At 40.9% G+C, this 23,603-nt stretch overlaps 1 protein-coding gene across 1 annotated transcript in view; it reads right to left on the reverse strand.

The window, feature by feature from the left end:
- The window catches only part of LOC106569244 (cadherin-6), a 35,588-nt gene extending 12,262 nt beyond the window's left edge, over nt 1-23,326 (reverse strand). The window contains exons 1-4 of the mRNA XM_014140425.2: nt 23,169-23,326; nt 7,898-8,248; nt 1,554-1,848; nt 1,227-1,346 (exon numbers count right to left, since the gene is read on the reverse strand). Of these exons, the coding sequence (XP_013995900.1) occupies nt 1,227-1,346; nt 1,554-1,848; nt 7,898-8,131 (649 nt within the window). The 5' untranslated portion in view covers nt 8,132-8,248; nt 23,169-23,326. The remainder of the gene's footprint in view (nt 1-1,226; nt 1,347-1,553; nt 1,849-7,897; nt 8,249-23,168) is intronic.
- Between the last annotated feature and the right edge of the window lie 277 nt (nt 23,327-23,603).

Here is a 23,603-nt window from a genome sequence, read left to right on the forward strand (position 1 = left end):
CTTCACGGTTGGGATGGTGTTCTTCGGCTTGCAAGCCCCTCCCCCCTTTTCCTCCAAACATAACGATGGTCATTATGGCCAAACAGTTCCATTTTTGTTTAATCAGACCAGAGGACATTTCTCCAAAAAGTACAAACTTTGTCCCCATGTGAAGTTGCAAACAGTGGAGCAGTGTCTTCTTCCTTGCTGAGCAGCCTTTCAGGTTATGTCGATATTGGACTCGTTTTACTGTGGATTTAGATACTTTTGTACGTATTTCCTCCAGCATCTTCACAATGTCCTTTGCGGTTGGTCTGGGATTGATTTGCACTTTTGCACCAAACTACATTCATCTCTAGGAGACAGAACGTGTCTCCTTCCTGAGCGATATGACGGCTGCGTGGTCCCATGGTGTTTATACTTGCATACTATTGTTTGTACAGATGAATGTGGTACCTTCAGGAGTTTGGAAATTGGTCCCAAGGATGAACCAGACTTGTGGAGGTCTACAATTCTTTTTCTGAGATCTTAGCTGATTTCTTTCAATTTTCCCATGATGTCAAGGAAAGAGGCACTGAGTTTGGTAGGCATTGAAACACATCCACAGGTACACCTCCAATTGACTTCAACTGTAACCTAATTATTTTTATGAGACATTGAAAATGGCAACTGACCCAACATCCATCCTACACAATACTGTCTGGCCTGGCCTGGCTTGTTTGAATGGGTTCTATAAACCCTTAGAAACATATTTTTTTTCTCCAAAGTTCGTAGGATTTCATGTCCTCTGGTGTGACGGGGACATCATCGTCCATGTCACATCAGGGATAAACCATATCGCTGTTAAGCCACACAATAATCTGCCAGTTGGAGGCTTTTTTGTTTCCATTTCCCTTTTGTTTAAACACAGAACCAGCAACGGGAGATGTTCCAGAGTGCACATTAGAAATGATTAAATGTTTCAGTCTACTTTGGAAAATGCACAGGGGGCTAAGAGAATAGTAATTGCTCTGGAAGTCTGACTCTGAACATTACATTGCATTACCGTCTCTCTCTTCATTGTAATAATAATTGCTTTGAGGGATTAAACAGCATTGATGCTGTTTCAGACAGACAGACAGACAGACAGACAGACAGACAGACAGACAGACAGACAGACAGACAGACAGACAGACAGACAGACAGACAGACAGACAGACAGACAGACAGACAGACAGACAGACAGGCAGGCCGGCAGACAGACGAACCTGTGTCGGGTTCCACAGAGAAGTACGGGTGCCCCTGGCTGATGCTGTATCGTAGTTTAGCGCTGTTCCCGTACATGCTGTCGTCTGCGTCCGTGGCTGTCACCTGGGTGACTGAAGTACCTGAGAATGGAAGATAAAAAAGGCTTTGTTAATCGCTGAGGATGAATACGAACTTACATCCACATGATCAAAACCATACATGGTATTTTACACTTTAGTTCCCATTGACCTTGAAATCGTGCTGATCTTTTATCATCAAAGGGAGTTAAATTGAAGGGTCATGACGTTGAAATGTCGAAAGTCAAATTAAAGTTAAAGAGCACATACCCATATTGGACCTCTCTGGTACACTGACAGTGTAAAGCTCCTTAGTGAATATTGGCTCGTTGTCGTTGATGTCATGGAGTTTAACAATAAACTCTGTCTCAGGCTCCAGTTTCATGCCTGTGTTCTTGTTGACCACGGTGGCTCGGAGGGTATAGAAGGCCTTATCCTCTCTGTCCAGTCTCTTATTGGCATGGAGGTCACCATTGTTTTCATCAATGGTAAATATGTCTCCAGCCCCGTCCCCACTTAGAATGTATTTCAGGGTTCCATCCCCCCTGTCCATATCGGATTGGAGCTGCCACAGAAAATCAAAAAAATTGTCAACATATTTATCTCCTGTGAGAAATGGGGCCTTCAGAGGGATGACAGCAAGGCAAATACTGGATGTATACTGATCTATACATTATATACAAAAGTATGTGGACACCTCTGCAAATGAGTGTATTCGGGAATTTCAGCCACACCCGTTGCTAACAGGCATATAAAATCGAGCACACAGCAATGCAATCTCCATAGACAAACATTGGCAGTAGAATGGCCTTACTGAAGATGTCATTGACTTTCAACATGGCACCGTCATAGGATTCCACAAGTCAGTTTGTCAACTTTCTGCCCTTTCTAGAGTTGCCCCGGTCAACTGTAAGTGGTTATTGTGAAGTGGAAACTTCTAGGAGCAAAAACAGCTCAGCCACGAAGTGGTAGGCCTCTCAAGCTCACAGAACGGGACCACCGAGTGCTGAAGCGCGTAACGCATAAAAATTGTCTGTCCTTGGTTACAACACTCACTACCGAGTTCCAAACTGCCTCTGGAAGCAACGTCAGCATGAGAACTGTTCGTTGGGAGCTTAATGAAATGGGTTTCCATGCCCGAGCAGCCGTATACCACCCTAAGATCACCATGCGCAATGCCAAGCGTTGGCTGGAGTGGTGTAAAGCTTGCAGCCACTGGACTCTGGAGCAGTGGAAACGTGTTCTCTGGAGTGATGAATCACGCTTAACCATCTCACAGTCGGATGGACGAATCTGGTTTTGGCGGATGCCAGGAGAACGCTACCTCCCGAATGCATAATGCCAACTGTAAAGTTTGGTGGAGGAGGACTAATGGTCGGGGGCTGTTTTTCCTTGTTCGGGCTAGGCTCCTTAGTTCCAGTGAAGGGAAACATTAATGCTACAGCATACAATGACATTCTAGATGATTTTGTGCTTCCAACTTCGTGGCAACAGTTTGAGGAAAGCCTTTTCCTGTTTCAGAATGACAATGCCCCCCTGCACAAAGTGAGGTCCATACAGAAATGTTTTGTCGAGATCGGTGTGGAAGAACTTGACTAGCCTGCAGAGAGCCCTGACCTCAACCCCATCTAACACCTTTGGGTTGAATTGAAACACCGTCTGCAGGCCAGGCCTAATCGCCCAACTTCAGTGTCCGACCACACTAATGCTCTTGTGGCTGGATGGAAGCAAGTCCCTGCAGCAATGTTCCATCATCTAGTGGAAAGCCTTCCCAGAAGAGTGGAGGCAGTTATAGCAGCAAAGGGGGGACCAACTCCATATTAATGCCCATGATTTTGGAATCAGATGTTCAACGAGCAGGTGTCCATATACTTTTGGTATGTAGTGTATCTACGATACAATAACTGCGTTCAACAGTCCATTTAGGGATTGGACTAGTATTCCAATGGGGAAATTCCTTATGGGCAATTCCTCAGTTACGCAATTGTACTGAGACCCATTGATTTCATAGTTTAACAAATCATACAACTAACTCTATGCACAAGGATACCTTTTAACAAATTGCACAAACAATTTTACAAAAACACATTTACTGGATGAACTGTGCAGATGCAAAAGTTTGGGTACAGAATGTAGGTAAAATCTCCCTCCTGTTATATGTCCACGTTTTCCAAAAACTCTGCTCTTAAATATCTGCTCTGAATTAAGATTCAAGATGTCAGCTATGACAAGACACATTTACTTTGAAAACATGACTAAAGGCTCAGTTGGTAGAGCATGGTGTTTGCAACACCAGGGTTGTGGGTTCGATTCCCACGGAGGACCAGTACGGAGAAGAAAAAAAAAAATGTATGAAACGTATTCACTACTGTAAGTCGCTCTGGATAAGAGCGTCTGCTAAATGACTAAAATGTAAAATGTAAAATGTAAGTGGATTTACACTTGGTAACGGAATTTCATCATGGGTCCCTGATCTGTACTACACAGAAATGCATAATTATAGATATTAATATAATTCTCTTCATGGTGATGTATCCTAAATAGGTAGTCAAAGGTATAAATATGCAATATCCTACTTTGCATATTTGGGTATTATTCTACACACGGGCTATTATTTTATTGAGCTCTGCACCAAAACAAGACCAAATGTGGTTGGTCTGGAACGGATCAAATCTGAACCAATCATAGATGTCTATGTTTCAGAAGTTTGGACAACAAAGCACAGCACAGTAGAGTTCAGTAGAGTACAACACAGAACAGTAGAAGAGCAGAGTTCAGTACAGTACAATAGAGTAGAGTAACACTTCAGTATAGTTCAGTAAAGCACATGCGGAGTACTATAGAGTACAGTAATGTAGAGTAGAGTTCAGTACCATACAGTAGAGTACAGTGAAATACAGTACATTATAGTGTACTCAACTCTAGTGTGCTCTACTGTGCACTGTACTGAACTCTACTCTTCTCTACTGTACTGAACTATACTCTACTTTTCTTTACTGTACTGTACTCTACTGTGCTATACTGCACTGTGCTGTCCAAACTTGTGAACCCAACTGTATTTTGTGACTACTATGATTTCCCATTTCCCAAATCAATTGCAGAAATTCCGTTACCAATTTTGTGACAACATTTAGATTTTTAATTACTTAATAATTAATACACAACCTTTATATGAGTAAAAACACTGGAACTAATTGATAGGTCTACCTTTACTTGTTACTTCTGTGTACTTTTAATATCCTCCTCCTTGTGAGGGAGAGAAATAAAAACATATCTTAAAGATATGTGGCTGTTTGGTAACAGAATATCAAGGCACAAGGCAATGTTTCTTCAACTTACAGAAGGCAGAAAAATGTATCCAAAATGAAATATAAGTGTTGATATTAGTTGGTAGGGGCCTATGCTAATTCCATTTTTTTTTAGATGGAAATGGTTGAAAAATAGATAAATGCTCATATGTTTCCAAAAAAAATAGAGACTCTTAGCTTACATTTTACCTCCAATTTGACATGCTCATGAACATCACGTTGGTGCTCATGGGTCCTTTTACATGGAAATGGCCTTATCTAATTTAACTGAGAGGAATGAAAATGGAATTGACCCCTGCTAGCGAAACATCCAATTTACAGTTTGTATTAGATGGGCTGTGAGGTAGAGTGTGAGTGACAGGTACAGTTGAAGTCGGAAGTCGGAAGTTTACATCCACTTAGGTCGGAGTCATTAAAACTCGTTTTTCAACCACTCCACAAATTTCTTGTTAACAAACTATAGTTTTGGCAAGTCAGTTAGGACATCTACTTTGTGCATGACGCAAGTAATTTTTCCAACAATTGTTTACAGACAGATTATTTCACTTAAAAATCACTGTATCACAATTCCAGTGGGTCAGAAGTTTACATACACTAAGTTGACTGTGACTTTAAACAGCTTGGAAAATTCCAGAAAATAATGTCATGGCTTTAGAAGCTTCTGATAGCCTAATTGACAACATTTGAGTCAATTGGAAGTGTACCTGTGGATATATTTCAAGGTCTACCTTCAAACTCAGTGCCTCTTTGCTTGACATCATGGGGAAATCAAAAGAAATCAGCCAAGACCTCATAAAAAAAATTGTAGACCTCCACAAGTCTGGTTCATCCTTGGGACCAATTTCCAAATGCCTGAAGGTACCACGTTCATCTGTACAAACAATAGTATGCAAGTATAAACACCATGGGACCACGCAGCCGTCATACCGCCCAGGAAGGAGACGCGTTCTGTCTCCTAGAGATGAACGTAGTTTGGTACGAAAAGTGCAAATCAATCCCAGAACAACAGCAAAGGACATTGTGAAGATGCTGGAGGAAACAGGTACAATATTATCTATATCCACAGTAAAACGAGTCCTGTATCGACATAACCTGAAAGGCTGCTCAGCAAGGAAGAAGCCATTGCTCCAAAACCTCCATAAAAAAGCTAGACTACGGTTTGCAATTGCACATGGGGACAAAGATTGTACTTTTTGAAGAAATGTCCTCTGGTCTGATGAAACAAAAATGGAACTGTTTGGCCATAATGACCATCGTTTCAGTTTGGAGAAAAAAGGGGGAGGCTTGTAAGCCGAAGAACACCATCCCAACCGTGAAGCACGGGGGTGGCAGCATCATGTTGTGGGAGTGATTTGCTGCAGGAGGGAATGGTGCACTTCACAAAATCGATGGCATCATGAGGGAGGAAAATTATGTGGATATATTGAAGCAACATCTCAAGACATCAGTCAAGAAGTTAAAGCTTGGTCGCAAATGGGTCTTCCAAATGGACAATGACCGCAAGCATACTTCCAAAGTTGTGGCAAAATGGCTTAAGGACAACAAAGTCAAGGTATTGGCGTGGCCATCACAAAGCCCTTACCTCAATCCCATAGACAAATTGTGGGCAGAACTGAAAAAGCGTGTGCGAGCAAGGAGGCCTACAAACCTGACTCAGTTACACCAGCTCTGTCAGGAGGAATGGGCCAAAATTCACCCAACTTATTGTGGGAAGCTTGTGGAAGCCTACCCAAAATGTTTGACCCAAGTTAAACAATTTAAAGGCAATGCTACCAAATACTAATTGAGTGATAATGTGATGGGAATGTGATAAAGTGATAAAGTGGTGATCCTAACTGACATAAGACAGGGAATTTTTACTAGGATTATATGTAAGGAATTGTGAAAAACTGAGTTTAAATGTATTTGGCTAAGGTGTATGTAAACTTCTGACTTCAACTGTAGGGGAGGTGACGGGCAGGGCGCTGATGGTCTCTGACAGGTAAGTGACTCATTTCGTCTTTCCATAATATGGGCTTGTTTTGCTGACAAACCACATGGTTTGTAAAGGTTATGGTATTTAGTACAACATACCAATTAATCTGTCAAACAGTATATCTACCTCTCCAAGTACTTTTGTCTATATAGATACACTGCTACAAATTCCAAACAGAGATCCACTAAATGAATCAATTAACATCAGAGTGCACTCTCAATGCCCTCTGATCACTGTCACTGAGAACACACAGTAATCCCTTTCTAGTTAAATGTCAAAGCACAAGACAGTCTCAGAACATGCACACGTGAATGAAACGGGAGTTCACAATGATCGAGGGAAAGAAAGGAGACAGTCTTTGAAAAAGAAGAAAGCCAAGATGGTATAAAAGTCTTGACATGATCAACAATGAATGATTGTAGCCTCCCACAGATGTCTCAGTCATCTAAATCCAACATGTAACACATAATACCTGCAATTCCCCTTTTAGCACATATGTTCCTGCCTCATCTCATCTCTTATTCCCATGCCTCTAAGTAGCCATTATGCAACTCTGAGCAATGGACATAGAATTGGGTTTTATCCTCTACCATGCTCAGCGTGTCCCATCTTCACTACAGCAGACTTATATGCATTTCAACAGTGCTGTTGGTGGTAAATAATGTCCACCTAAACATCTATAACACACAACAAGGCTGTTCAGTCCCATCAGAAAGGACAGAACAGTGAAAAGCACATGTGACAGATAACATCTCATTATATGCATGGCAACACACAGGCAGGCTTGGTGGAGAAAAAAAAGAGGGACCTGACAAGGTGAATTATTTTCTACAAGGCATATGGAAATAATCCACTGCACAGCGCTGCTTCACTCCCCAGGGCTCCACAGAGTAACCTAATGCAAGACTGATGGTGGTGGCTCCAGAATGCCTTTCTCTCCCTCTGTCTCTACCCCCCCCCCCACCCCCACCCCTCTCTCTCTTTGCCCTTTTTCTCTCAATCTTTGATTATCTCCCTGCTTCTCTGTGAAGCCGGGTCTCGCTGTGAGAGCCTGGAGGGTTACAGGGTACTACAGGGTACAGGGCCTCAGTAGCTTCAGTTGCTCTCCTCTCTCCAGTCTCTAAAACATGCAGTGTATGTTGTTGTGTTACATCAGAAAATCCCAATCCTGGTGGGGGGATATGATGTGGTCCCACTAGCCAGTGACATTGACATTTGATGCTCTGGGAGATTTCTCAATATTTATATTGTCATTGTGTCAAGGCCAGAAATCAACAATAGCAGAGTGGGGTTTTCCGCACTCACGGCTGCAATAAGACAAAAGGATATACCTTGCCAATGTACTGCTTGTCACTCCCAGTGTACTCCTCCTGTAGAAAGAACTGGTTCCACATCCATCCTCGTTTGAAACGCTTCAGTAGCTTCCCTCCCTTTCCTCCATCTCTGTCCTCCTCCTTCTCTCCTTCCATCTCTCCCATCTCCACCACAATCCTTCTGGTAATAGACATGGTATCCACGTAGAGGGACAGGGACGCCCATAGCAGGACCAGCATGCAAGTCCTCATAGTGGAACTGTGGTGTTTGCACAAAACGCCAAGCCTCTATCTGCCCTGATATTTACGTCCTATAAGGGAGCTGGGCCTCACCCGCATTGTCCTATTCCTTGATGGCTGTGTTGGAACCTGTCAGGGGGAAGAGGAGGAACGATTAGAGGGACACATTTCCGTCTTTTTTGAAAAGTAATGTGTATCATGATCTGAATACAGATAAAACAAACAATACACAAAAACAGACAGACAATTGAATAATGACATGCTATCAACATTAATTTATCTTAATTTAGATAAAAGGAAGAAGAAGAAAAACGTTGGTGTTCAATTAGCCTTTAACTAAAAAAAGGCTAAAAAGGATTTGCACTTAAAACACCAATCAATCAATCAATAGTCCAAATCCACATGAACTGCTCTATTTTAGAGAGCACAGCACTTACAGAGCAATTTGCTCACTTACGGCAATACCCCTTTCCCCATCTAGGATACTCTCAGTCTCTTACAATATACAGTACATTGGTGTTATACAGCCTAATAACATGCCATGCATGTCCTGACCAGATGATGTATAAACCACACACAGACAGAAGCATCAGGCCACCACGTCATTTCCAGCCATCACCAACTTCCCTGCTTCACACAACAAGCCATGCCTCGGCCCCCTTACTACTTATCAAGGAAATTGCCAATGTGATTGCAGTGGAAAGGGGAGGGGCAGTGCACATGTATTTTCGGGCATTTCTCTCCCCCCTCTACAATTTGCGATTTACAGCATCTGTGCTGACATTAAGTGCATGTGTATCTACTCATCATAATAGAAAGCTAAGGGTCAACACTGCTTCACTGATGGTGAGAGGGACGGATGCAGGGGCCATGAATCAGTTAAAAGACATAATTATGATGGGCGAATTGATTCCTGCAATCACGCCGTTGTTTTTCTACTGCTGCCATCTGACCTCTCAACATGTCCTCCATTAGGGCCATTATGCCTGCTTTATGAAATGGACTAATTGAATAAGGTAACAGATACCAAAGCGTATTGATTTGCTGTCAGAATCAGTCAGGTTAAAAGGAACATAGGGGGCTGGGAGCTCTTTGCCTCTTACTATATTTTCAGTTGAGGGGACTAATCCCTTTGTATATCAGTGTGGAAGTGAGGCTTCCCTAGAAGGCAGCAGAGCAGAATGGGGGCTAGCCTAGTGAAACGCATTAGTCAAGGCCCCAGCCTAGCCGGGAGCCATTTCCCTCAGCTCTGTGACCTGTTAAATCCCCTGACAGAGTCTTGCTGGGGGAAGTCACCTGGATCTAGAGTGGTTTTGTTACATACTATGTCAGAGAACACAGACAGCTTCCCATCCATTCCCACTACAAAATGTTTGCTAATTTATTCACAGGTCCTGCAGAGAGACTGGGGTCCATGTAGTGCAGACTGAATACCAACATGTGGGAGACGAATAGGGCTGTTGCGGTGACCGTATTACCGCCACACCGGTGGTCACGAGTCATGAAGGCAGTCAAATTCCACGTGACCGTTTAGTCACGGTAACTAGGCTTCTCCAAGCTCTGATGCCGCTCATGATCATTAGTAGCCTACCAAACTTACTAACTGCCTGGTACTCAGCACTCTACTGTCCCTATAATTACTCTGACATCATTGCAAACGTAATCGAAAATCGAGTCAAACACTTCATGAGAGCCCATGAGCTCATGTTGTGCAACATTTCTATAGGCTATGCAATTGCTATTAAAAAGAGGAGAGTCCCATCAGCTTTCTGTAGGCTAGGCCTACTATATATATTTCTCAACTTTCCTAATATTAAGCACATTGCTTATCTTTACAACAGTAGTGTAGCCTACCTGGCTGGCATAAAAATGAATCATGGGAAAAGCGTCCTCCATTCGCTATTTAAGTGCATAGATGTATTTTTCCCGCTACCCCGTTTTGAGACAGGTCCATTCTAAATCAAAACAAATTTCACAAATATTTGATTTAGTATATGTAAAGACAAGATTAAATCAAGAATAGTCTGATGGGTGACAATATTAGCCTATCACTTATATATTATTATTAATATATATTATATATTATCACTTGTAAATGATGCCCAGCATAAGAAACAGCCTTTTTTTACGACTTTCTCTAATCATAGTCGCACACCTCATGTAGCCTAGCCCATAGGCCTATATGTTTTGATAAGGTGTGTATCACAACTAAAGTGGCCAAATAACTTCTTAAAATTAAGCACATTAATCTGCTTTACCAGGGGTTTAGAGCCTAACTAGCATACATAAGCAGCGTGTGAGTTTCAAGTTTGGGGAAGATCATTTTCACCATAAAAATGCCCCATAAAAAAGCATTACATGCATAATCACTTTTGATAATGGTGTTTTCCCGCTAACGGAACATTCCCGCTTATAGCCTACTGCTGTGTGCGCATTGCTGCGCTTAGAATGTGAATAAAAAGCCTAGTAGTTTATCAACATTTTTAATTCTGATCTGTTGTGTCAGCCAAATTGTGTAAAACATATATATATATATTTTTTTTTACGATTGTGGTTGTATTAATTTGGGATCTAGTGCATCCCACAACTGTCCCAGACTATATTTGAAATATTTCTCGCACAGAATAGAATAGGTTGACCTTTGTACTATAGGCTGTCATTGTAAATAAGAATTTGTTCTTAACTGACTTGCCTCACTAAATAAAGGTTAAATATATATTTTTTAAATCAAATACTACAGGTGATAGTAGATTGACATAGGCTAGTGCTTTTGTTGTTCCTTAGGCCTACTCATCTTGTTGGCTGACGAAAAGTAAATGTGGACAGTTCTTCCAATATCTTCAATATGCACACGGAATTGGATAAGGATGTGCGCAGTTGCGTCCCCGATGTGTCTGTCCTCACTTGTAGACTGTGAGAAAAACCCGAGTGTTTCGGAGTGCGCTGCATGGATTTTTTGGGGGTCCATTACAGCCACAAAGGGGATGAAATTCGAGGAATTATCAAGTGCTTGTCAAATTGTGAATGAGAGATTAAGGATGTGTGTACAGCCTGCGCAAAAAAAACAAAGCAGAGCGCATGCCTTTCAAGCTCCTTTTTTCAAATCATCATTAGAGTCGCATCATGCAGGCCTAAAATGTATTAATAATCAAAACATATAGCCCAATGTTTGTAAAACAACTAAAGTTAGTACCTATTTCTTTGTTAACCGCTCAACACAGAATAACACAGCTATTTATAGTTTATTGAGCTTTGTTCAATTGTATTCTTCATACTATAAAATAATGCCACGGAATTCCAAGCAAATCTTGTCTGCTAAATGAACTAGTGTAGCCCACAGCCATTTAGCATAGCCACACCAGGACCTAACATAAAGACAACTCAGAGTATGCTATTCTGTTCTTCTGAAATACACTACATTTTCTTCATATCATGTTTCTTTAGACCTGTCTAAAATAAATGATGGATTTATTGTGAAGGTGTAGGCTATATTACATGGATTTATTAGACTTTTTAAAATGTAGATGTTCCAAAGGTCTTCATCAGTAGCTTGTAGGCTGTGTGTGGAAGCCAGGAGATGCTAATTGTGTTTATGTTAATTAATGGTAAATTACTGTGAGACCGACAGTTATTTGCTTGACAATCACTGGCTGACGAAACTTCGTGACCGCCACAGCCCTAGAGACGAACGAACAAGGCAGTGGTTAAGACTCACTGGAGCCTACCTCTGGACATTAAAATAACACATTGAAACCATCCAATGGCTGCTAAATAATGAAACATTAAGCTGAATAATCATTCTGTACTCTGAATTTGAATTTGATACATACAATAACGATCCAAATACAGCCTATATACTGTACATTAGCATGTAGATTTTTATTAAATCCATAATACTAAAATCTATCTTCCATTTTGGACAACAAGCCATCTTATGACATTACAACACAAACCAATTTACTAGACCATCTAGCATGACCTTCGGGTGACACGACACTCATTCTCTCACTCTGCTGCCTTTAAAGTCTTGCATTTCATGGCAGAGGAATTTAAAGGGGAGGAGGGCTGTACTTTAAGGCGTCATTATGCTACAGTTCGGCTAGTGGCTAGCCGAACCGAATGAGTGCTCTCATTCTGTCTTAAAAGACCTTCGCTGAAAAAAACGCTAAAGAAAATCAGCAATTGTACTGTTTGTCCATTTTGATACACCGTAGTTAGTATACACATCCTCAAAATAGTCACATCCTCAAAATAATTAATCTAAGATAACTCAATAAATCTGTCATTAATTTTGATGTTTTTGTCGAGGATGTTTGGTGCAGTATTTCTAAATGACTAAATGTGCATGAAAACGAGTCGCCTCTCATTGAATGACAACAAAGACTTTACTGAAGAATCCCTACTGTTGACCAATCACTGACGAAGCGGGGTAGACTTCGGGTTACCAACTTCGGCTTGCCTTAAGAAACATTTTTGTGTGCCCGAACAACCGAAAAAAAAACCTTACCGAAGTCCAAAACAAACAAAAACTTCACAAAATGTCATCATAATATATGCACAAACTCTTCCAAACTGTTTCGGCTGGGAAGCATAAGGACGTCTTTAGGGTGTTGAAGAGTAGTGGGGGCCTCCCTGCGGACAGCCTCAGCCTTAGCCTCAGCGGGCCTGATGAGTCCCACAGGAGCAATTAGAGGTGAAGAAAGGAGAATGTCAGCCCTGGGCTGCTTCTGTGTGAGGAGGGAGAGGGAGAAGGCGGTCGACAGGTACAAGACCTGCTACAACAACAGGGCAGAGCAGCCTCATAAAGGCACCTAATGCCTGCCTGTGTCACAGACACATACACGCTGTCTGCAGACTTCTAATGAATAAAGCATGGAGGTGGAACTATCACCTGTTGACTTTAACTTTGGTACCGTTTTAATATGGTTCCATGTACTGTATTACAAAAATGTATGCGTTTCGTATATTAAAGCAGCAGAGGCTGATATAAAATAATAAACTCAACATTTTGCATTTAGAAGAACACTACAAGTACCCCAGTGCATGTTTTTTTCTGTATCTATACTACAGTTTTCAACTCTCTCCCCAAAAAGGGCAAGTCTGGAAGGTAAATTGTATTTAAGTGGTGGATGTTAGGAGGGGGCCTGCTATCAGGTTGCCACCACCCAGAGCGATAGGCAGCCAAACAGTTGACTGTCATTCCCCAGGGACCAATGGGCCGTCGATACCTATTGATCTGTCTGTTTAGGGGGGGGGGGACTATAGACTTCAGATGCCATAGTATTTATCACCTTGCTTGGCTCTGTTTGCGACACTCTTTGACTTGTCTGCTCTAGGTGATAAAGATCTAATTTCATGTAACATCTGTTCTTTCTTTGTTTTGTACCATTGAAAAAAAAAAATGTGTGAAATCAAATGATGAATGATAATCTGACATATCTTATTCAGTAAAGACAGACCTCTCCTCTGTATGATCTTACAAAACAATGACTTGAAAACATACACACTACATTTGCATTGACCAGTCTGATTTGAGCTTGTACAACCATTATAGTGCCAATTCTTTGAGTAGAAAAGACTGTCACACAACATGAATGGTAATCCCTATCTCTCCTCTCCTCTCCTCTCCTCTCCTCTCCTCTCCTCTCCTCTCCTCTCCTCTCCTCTCCTCTCCTCTCCTCTCCTCTCCTCTCCTCTCAATTACAAGGGTCCCAGTCCCCCCCTCCACTCCAGCTATAATCTCCCCAGCAACATTTGTGCACTAATCTTAACAGGAAGAGATAATAGATGTTGAGTCCCCTGAATGGGACTGACATGTGCACCAACACAATTACTGTCAGGGAGCGTCGCTGGCGTGCTCATACCAGATGGGACCTCTTAATTACGTAACCGAAAGAGGGGCATAATGTGATTTGGAGGCAATGTACGTTACGTTGTGCCACATCTGATTCAGTACCTATCTATCTGTCCTGTATTGCCCTGTTTCCAGAATTGTCATCAAATGGCTGGACGCATGTCAGTTCCATACCTACAGAAGCTCCTCTGACGTGATTGCATTTTGAGTATAAATAAATTCCGCAAACTTGAAAGATGTCGGCGAACAGTTTCCCAGATTAATACGTGGTGTGTGTGTGTGTGTGTGTGTGTGTGTGTGTGTGTGTGTGTGTGTTTGTGCTGTTTAGAACCCCCAAAGCTGTTTTGGATCCTCAATGATCCATGCCTGGTTCATTGCTTTAGGTGTTGGATACTAAAGAAGATGACAACCCATTAAACTGTGTGTGTCTTTCATTTATGGCGTCTTCGTCAATGGGTCTGCCTGTGTAACCCAGTGTCTCATAGTGTGTGTGTATTGTGGGTGGTTGTTTGGGATTCCTCCTTGGAGGAGGCGAAAGCGTGAGAACGGCAGCTTTATGGTCTGCTTGTGCAAAGACCTAGCAGGAGTGTTCAGGTCAGAGCTTTCCCTCCACCACTGTGTCCAAGCACTGGAATGTGGCTGCCTCACTATTACAATGCAAATGTTCCAGCGTCTGATGGAGCTACTCCTTATGAGTGAGAGTGAGAGAGAGAGAGAGAGAGAGAGAGAGAGAGAGAAGACAATTAGTCATTAGCCTACATCCCACATATGACAGTGGCTGTAGGGCAGAATTGATTGAATTTCTCTCCCCTTTTAGCCATAATGCAGTTCAGGATCTGACCAGCTCGTCCAGTCATTAGTCTATACCTGGCCTTGTTCTATGGTCTTCTTGCACCTCAGATAATGAACCATAAAGGAATCATGACACTGATTCATCCGTGAACGGCACACTTCTCCAGCGAAGGTGAGCATTTGCCCACTGAAGTCGGTTGATGCCGAACTGCAGACAGGCCAAGACCCTGGTGACGATGACAGGCACGTTGATTATCTTCCCAGTTTGTATATACATTCTTCGGTTGTGCAAACCCACAGTTTCATCAGCTGTCTGGTTGACTGGTCTCAGACGATCACGCAGGTGAAGAAGCCAGATGTGGAGGTCCTGGGCTGGCGTGGTTAGGCCGGTTGGACATACTGACAAATTCTCTAAAACAACGTTGGAGGCGGCTTACGGTAGACAAATGAACATGCAATTCTCTGGAAACAGCTCTGTTGGACATTCCTGCAGTCAGCTTGCCAATTGCACGCTCCCTCAAAACTTGAGACATCTGTGGCATTGTGCTGTGTTTCAGAACTGCACATTTTTTTGTTGTCTTTTATTGCCCCCAGCACAAGGTGCACCTGTGTAATGATCATGCTGTTTAGTCAGCTTCTTGATATGCCACACCTGTCAGGTCGATGGATTATCTTGGCAAAGGAGAAATGCTTACTAACAGCGATGTAAACACATTTGTGCACAATCACTTAGAGAAGTAAGCTTTATATGCATATGGAAAGTTTCTGGGATATTTTATTTCAGCCCATGAAACATGGGACCAACCACTTTACATGATGCATTTCTATTTTTGTTCAGTATAACATAATTATAATTATATGGCCAAAACCACTGTCCATGTTCAACTGACTCCTACTGTCCTCTCCTACTGTCCTCATTTCATATTTCACGTCTAAAATGTTTGACCTTCCACTCCCTGTTCCATGTTCCCACACAGTAAACACCCACACGTCAGAGGAGGGAGCAGCATTCAGACAAATCCCCTTGGCAGAGAGCAGTGCAGTGGGAGGAGGGCAGGGTCAAGCACTGGATGACCCTCAGAGGTCAACATGTGTCATCATGTTCAAGATGTGGAAGAAGCACTGGTGATCTTGAGTTACGCCACAGGCTTGGTCAATAAACTGCTTGATGTTAATGGTATAGAGAGCCCTATATCATCATATGGTCAATAGGAGAGCAACCTTTGAGCATTACATCATTAGATACTGAAAACAAATAGCTCTACTAGTATTGCGTCAGCTTACAAAATACAGCTGAATGATACAAGGGTAAAAGCATATACAGCACAAAGGAAAAAGTTAAAAGTAGCGTTTCATATCTACCAACATATTCTCATTATTTTCCACACTTGTTAATAGAGCGACTGGTGCTATTAGCAATTCTGCTTATAACTGGCTATCCTACCGTACATCAATGCCCTCTTTTCAAATCAATTCAATTAAGCTTGACAAAGCTTGAGAATTAACCAAACCAATAAAGCTAGTATTCCTAAAGGAAAGAAGAGATTGTGTGTGGGTGTCACACCAGGGTGTGTTAGCCTCTGGGTGGGGGGAAAGAGCTCTCTCTTTTTCAAACCCCAAACTCATATTTACAGCCAATCCTCCAATGATACAAGATAAAGCCTGTGATAAATAACAAATAACACTTGTACTAGAGGTTGCAACTTTCTCACTCAACAACAACAAATCAATGGGTCTGTTTTCATAGCTGCTAGGTCATTAGAATAATACATCCATTCCCTTGCCTTCACTGATCTTTGCAGATTATTACATTTTGGGGTGTTAAATGTACAGTAGTTTGTACAGTAGTTTTTTTCAGCCCATTAACCTTTTAAGGTCTAATTTAAACTAGAGATATCAGTTTTTTTTGCATTGGATGCGTCTCAATCCACCACATACGCCTATGTACTGCAACACTTCTGCTTCTGCGGGGAAAGGTGATAAAGATAGAGTGGTGTTTGTCCGACCGTGAGACATCCCGAAAATCAGTCTTCTCACATAATCGTCTGTAGCGTCCGAGCGGTTTGGCCTACATAACTATTATGACCCATCTGTGGAAAGATGAGACTCTCACGACCACGTACATGACGGTTGTTTTGCCTCACAAGACTCGTTTGAAGGTCCCCCGGTACCAGTTGAAAAAATGTATGGAAGTATATATGGAGACTGTTTAGATGCCAAGAAATAAGGGGTTAATAAATACATAAATACAAAGAAATACTAATGTTTCCTGATCTTTCTTATATCTCTCTGATATAGGACACACACTTCAGAACAAACTTCATTCAGATTGGGGAGGGGGGGGACTATCTGTTATTCAATGCGTTTGTATGGGCTAATAGCAGTATGTGAATGTAAATTGTTATTTAGGCAATTTTTCCTTGTTATTCCAGGTACAGTAGCGTTAAAAAACAGAGAGAGATTGAATGACAACATTAGGCCTTGTTATAGACCTGCTGACTGCAAAGGCTGCCTCTATAATCTATAATTGCCATGGCTGTCAAATAGTGCAAGACATTTTTTGAAAAGGGGCATAAGTTGTCTTCAAAAGACAATGTAATACTTATGCTCCAGACAGGAGAACCGATTGGTTGCCAAAATTAATTGTTAATTTGAGGATATCAGTTCTGCAATTCATTGTACTCTGCCTATGCTATTCAATGGCTTAGATATAGTGCATTGTTCTCTAAGAAGAGTAATATTTGTGGTGTGATCCAAAATGTCAGGAGTCTGATCTCTAAAAACACCTATATAGGTAACCGATGACACACCTGTGCTAGTCAATGCAATCCAACCCCTCTCGCTAGCTTGACAAACACACGGGACAATGGCCCATTGACAAATGAGGTGACAGAGCACACAAGCACATTTACATTCAAAACTATTTACAAACTCTAGGTACATTTACATACAGACCCCATATAATTCAATTTGATAATGATCTGTTTGTCAAATGTGAGTGCACTACGATTACATCATGGTAAAATAAAACTTCTGACGGATGATATGTTATGAATAAAGAATAGGTCTTCTGAGAATACAGTGGATGGTACGTACTAGTCACACTCACTCTCAATAACACTTTCAGGCATGGTAGATGAATGCAGTAAAGAAACAAATGTTTAAGAGACACATGAGAGTGTAAAACGTCAGTGTGAATCAATATACCCATTTAAGAACATCCATTCCTGTGTGACTGTTCCACTGTGACCACACGAGGGCACAATTAAAGAAGCTGTTTGAATTTTCCAAATGAGAATCAATCGGAATACCCCATATAGTTGACATAGAAATGAATCATAATTCCCTATAGTGAAGGGTCACATCATTCTTAATCAAGTTTTAAGACAGCAGGATAATCAATCCTCTTCTACTGGAGTAGGCTAATCAGTGGAAAGCAGTTTGTTCCAAAGGTCACAGTGACCTGGTTGGGTAGAGGGAAACTGGGAGTACTGGGAGTACTGGGAATACTGAAGATACTCAGAATTTTGGGGATATTTATAACATCCATACAACAGACATTTCTAAGATAATATTATCATCATCAACCAACAGTATTTCAGGCTTTTAACATTCAGAGAAATTGTTTTACACCCATTGCCTCTCTTGGTGCAGTATGCACTATTATCTGCCCAAGAAGGTGTGGAAATAATCAGTTATGATTTACAACAAATACTTTTCCTTGCTCATGCATAGGGCACACACCACAAAAATATTTGAATAATTTGAACAGGCTAATTGGTCTTTAAAGAGGAATGGAAGCACTTTAGGAAGTAAAGCTAAGCAAAGATATGTATTCCATCCACTAATACTAAACATGTGCATATAACATAGAAACCTCTACATTTTGGGGGATTTTGATATTGAACAATTTTTTTTTAGAGGTATAGGTAGTGCCAAATTGAATTGCCATAGAAACGGCTGATGCCAATGCGTCATTGACAGGGTTGAGCAAATTGTTAGTTTTGGCTGGGGACTGAAAGCGAATGTTGCCACCGGGAGGCGCCTTGCCTCCACTGGCTCTGAAAGGGTTCTCACATCTTTGTCAGCTTTGCAATTGAGATCAGGACAACAATATTAAGGTAAGAAACTGTATTCGTTTTTATTTTTTCCAATTGATAAAATGAATCTGTCAGCCAAAAGAAGGCAAGGTACAGTAGCTAGCTAGATCTAGATCTTGTCTTGCCCTTTTATGTTAATGTCACCTTTGACAACTATACATTTAAAAAAAAATCTAATTGTTAATTTGAAGAGCCTTTGTCATTGGTATGAGGTAAGAGCTCAAATTAACTGGCTGGTGTCTGATTCTACAGTAGCTAGCTAGCTAGCCAGCCACAAGAGAGGGCTCCTGCAGGATTGCTATTTTACCAGTAAAATGTATGATACCCATATCATTATTAGTAAGCTATCTAGATAACGAGCTACATAGCTAGATATCTCATTAGGTATCTGTTTATCTATGATTCCTAAAAACCTGGGTGTTGATTGCAAGAATGAATGTAGCCTAGCCTAATCCTTTTGCCTAGCTATAGCTATGATTTCTGAAAGCTCAGGCTGGTAGTCCGTTTGGTAACTATCCTAAATTATCCTGGTCTACCTGGTAACTGTCAATGGTGTATTATTGTTATGTACTATTAGGCCTATATACTGTATATTCAGCCTATGCTTTTTAAAATACTCTCTCCCTCTGTCTGTCGAACACTGGTGGACTGAGGAGGATGACACTATAGACATCTCACCTGTGCACCAGGAAGTCAGTAGAAGCTGTCCCTAAGGTGTCAAGGACAGACAGGGGCTGGAGAGACTGGATAACATGCTGCTGAGGCTACAGACAGGGCTGAGGGACAATCACACCCTCACCCTCACAGCCTAGTGTTGAGCCTAGGTGAAATTCAACGTACCGTAGGATTACTCTAGAAATTGTTGGCTTTGTTACAGGAAGGATAGAAAATAGGATATGACGTGGATGTTTGTGTTGCACCAGAATGCAAGGCCAAGCAGTTATGCCTCGTAGGGGACCAATGTTTTAGATTGTGTTACTCCAGTAAATGTGACTCACTGCAGACATAGGCACTAGTAAAGCGACTCTTAGCTCAGTTTATCACTGGTCATTTAGCCTCCCATGTATTATTTTAATTTGTGCTCATTCGGACTCTTTGTGCATAAGGCTATAGGCCTAATGTAATGTATGTACAGAAAACGTCAATTATTGTTATTATATGCCTTATTCTTATCATATTTTGTCATTCCAATTTTTTATGTAACTTGCACTTTGTTTTCAGGTTTGAATGAGATTATGTATTCCTCTCAATAAAGTTATTTCAATAAAGTTATTGATTTATTAATATTATATTACTTGTCTATGTTTTTTTCCTTATCATATGTAAGACTAGATGCCATTAGTAATATGTTTTGGTGCAGATATGTAGTTAATATACAATCCAGATAAGGAAGTGTCTGATGACAGAACATTCCATAGAATTCTACAAAAATACCACCGTTCACTAAAACGGCTGTAACCCATTCACAGTAAAAGGTATTACTTTTCTGATTTTAGATTTTAAAACCTTACAAAATAAGGACTTAACATGCTCTAAATTTGTCTCTATCTTCATTAGGAAGTTGTGTAAATGAAAGAAGTTTGGGAAATAAGCTTTGATTTTCGTCGAATATACACATTTTCACAGGTGTTTTTACTTGACTGATTACCATTTGATTGATGTGGTGCAACTCTATGTCATATCCTTCGAAAGGACTGTTTCTCAGCTTTCAAAATATGAATAATGTTTTCATATATGGTTTGACACAAGCAAATTCTAAAGCAATTGCACACGAGACGGCGTGCTAAACAACTTTTTTAGCTGTGGTCATAAGCCGAGTACTGTAGATCAGCACAGCCATGCTAAAAAAGTCATTTCGCACAACTTTAAATGTACAATTGCTTTTCTACAACTGGTTACCAATTAAATAAAACATGTTATTTAGATAAATGTATTCATAGGCAACTATTTCATCCCTCAACAAAAATATAGGCCTAGTCCTGACACGTCTTTGGTTGCTAGCCAAGCCGGCTGGCCGTTCATTCTGTCGGTTAGGTTGCCAGAGACACGACATCTTTTTGTTCTATATCTATGGATGCAATCCAGTCATTCATTCTAAATGTTCCGTTGCCATGCTGGCTGGCAGTGCTCTTATTCCTTGCTTGCTAGCTAGCCAACTACGACTAACACAGTCAGGTCAAACAGTGCAGCTAGAATAACAGCAAAGTAGCTGCATTTGCGTTTGTTTAAGATGTTTTGGATACATTCATGATGTGTGATTTTTCCTGGCATAGAAAATGTGCTCTGTTGTCAGGACACTGTTCAGAGGAGCTAGCCACCTACACAGCTAACGCAATCACTTCAAACTGAAGCTGGTAAGACAGAAAACTAGCTGCATTTCATGTTGTTTTACCTGTCCGTTCATTCTATTGATTAGTTTGCCCAAGACGCGACCCAGTTGTGAAGTCTTTTTGTTCTATATCTATGGACGCAACCCAGTCGTTCGTTCTAAATGTTCCGTTGCCATGCTGGCTGACAATGCTCTTATCCCTTGCTTGCTAGCTAGCCAAATATGGCTAACACAGTTACGTCAGATGGAACATAAAAATGATTCTGATTCATGATTTCGACTGGCTGAAAAAATATGTCCGTTCATTCTATTGGTTAGGTTGCCAGAAACACAGTATCGTCAGATGGAACAGAAAACAAGATTCCCATTTTTGCATCATAGGCTTACCTATGCTAAACAGGTTTTTTAGTTTGGCTTAGAACGCGTCTCAACCAATCACAATGCTTGTTTTGACCAACCCGCTGTAAAATGCTCATTAATGCACGCAGACTTCATGGTCTTTCAGACAATTTTGGGATTCAGCCATTTTTGGGTAGCAACAATGGCAATATGGTGATTTACAGTTACAGTTAGATGGTGTTCTAAAGCCCAGTGTTTCCATTCTCCTTTAACAGAGAATTAATACAATGAAAAAGGTTACATTTTCAGTCATTAAAAATGCTATTTGCCCTTATGAAAAATGTGCAGTCAGAGTGAAGTATAACTGCAGTATGCTGCAAATACTGTGTCCAAAATAACACTGTTGGTTTCTGCAGTAATTTGCAGTGTAACTGCAGTTCAACTGCAGTACACTGCAGTTATTCTACATTTACTGGGTCCAAAATACCACAGTCGACTGCAGTTGCTGCACTTTTACTGCAGTTTCCAAACTGCAATCTTTTTTTGTAAAGGTGACAACCACCTGAAATGCATGGGCTATATAGAAGACACTTGTTGCTGTGGAAAATAAATGGCAATGTTTTGCCTGTATTTTCTTTTTTGACATAATTACTCATTCACAAACTCCTGGGGCATGCTCTGCACATATGGGCATAGCAGACTGGGAATGGTAAAATACAGGTGACTTGCCTCAGCACTGCACTAACGGGTAGATTTGCATTTAGGGTAGCACCTACATCCACATTTGAGTGCATGTACACGCCACATCCACATTAGAGTGCAAGTACACTCCACAGCAATAGAGTGCCAGTGCCTAAACAATAAATAAAACAATAGGCCCACACATCAAGTATTTCTAATAAGACACAAAAAGTGTACACTGTTGGCTATGAGTGCTTTATCAATAACAATGCCAATATCAACATTAACCTACAGTAGGCTACTATATCACGAGACCTTCCATGACCATTCAACAAACAACATGGTCTTCATAATCAATTTTTATCTCAAAAACAAGGATTGTTTACAGGGTAGCCTTGATTCAATCCTCTGACATGTCGCATTGAAACGGGAACACACACCTTATTAAGCCACAGTGCCAAACAACACTACCGCTAAAGACATGACTGCCACTAGACTCTGAAATTAACAAACAGTAAAACTTTAAGCAGGGTCAATTAAATTAAGTTATAATTATAATTTAGGACCTCTAATTGAATCATGACATACTATTCAGGGGACATGAAAATATGCAGCTTTTTACACACACAACCATATTGCAGTCAGCCTAGGCTACCGGTACATGACAAATCCAGCAATTCGGGAAGTGTATTAGTATTTTCTAGAAAACATTGATTCGTTCCTTTAAATGAAGTTGTAGGCTGATGAGACGAATTCATGAGATCGTTCTACATTAAATTATCTAATAAAAGCAACTTTGATGAAGTTACAAGCTATTTATCACAAAATCGAACATCATCCTACAGCTATACAAATAAAAGGAACCCTTTAAAGTGCGTGTGGTTTTAAATACTGTAATACGACTATATCATGGGCGCTATTTGAACATATACAGCTAAATAAAACATCACTTACCAATGTTTGACGTAGCTGAAAGTTCAATCAATGCGTGTCTGTGTGAATCCGTTGCATGCAACTGACTCACTGAACGCGGACTGGTGCCTGCCTTCTCTTGCTCTCTCTTTAGTTCATGATGAGCATCCCTTGCTCTCTCACTCTGGAAGTTGAGTCGGACTCTAGCTGCTCCTGATTGGGTGTCAGGCGCTGGTTCACGATTAAAGGGACAGGCGGAGTTGAAAATGAGTAATTTATCACCAATATTTATGAGGGGTTTTTCCAAGCGATTTGCAACAGGGGCACATCATTTTTCTCATGAGCCATTCTTACAAGATAATATTGTTCTCCTGCCTTTCAAAGCTAATTAGCATCTTAAAAGAATTGCATATTCAACAAACACTGAAACAATTAAAGCTACAAAGATGGTTTGTGACAATGCCTTGACAATGAGAG

The sequence above is a fragment of the Salmo salar genome, chromosome ssa14 (genome assembly GCF_905237065.1).
Source record: "Salmo salar chromosome ssa14, Ssal_v3.1, whole genome shotgun sequence".
Classification (NCBI taxonomy): Eukaryota; Metazoa; Chordata; class Actinopteri; order Salmoniformes; family Salmonidae; genus Salmo; species Salmo salar.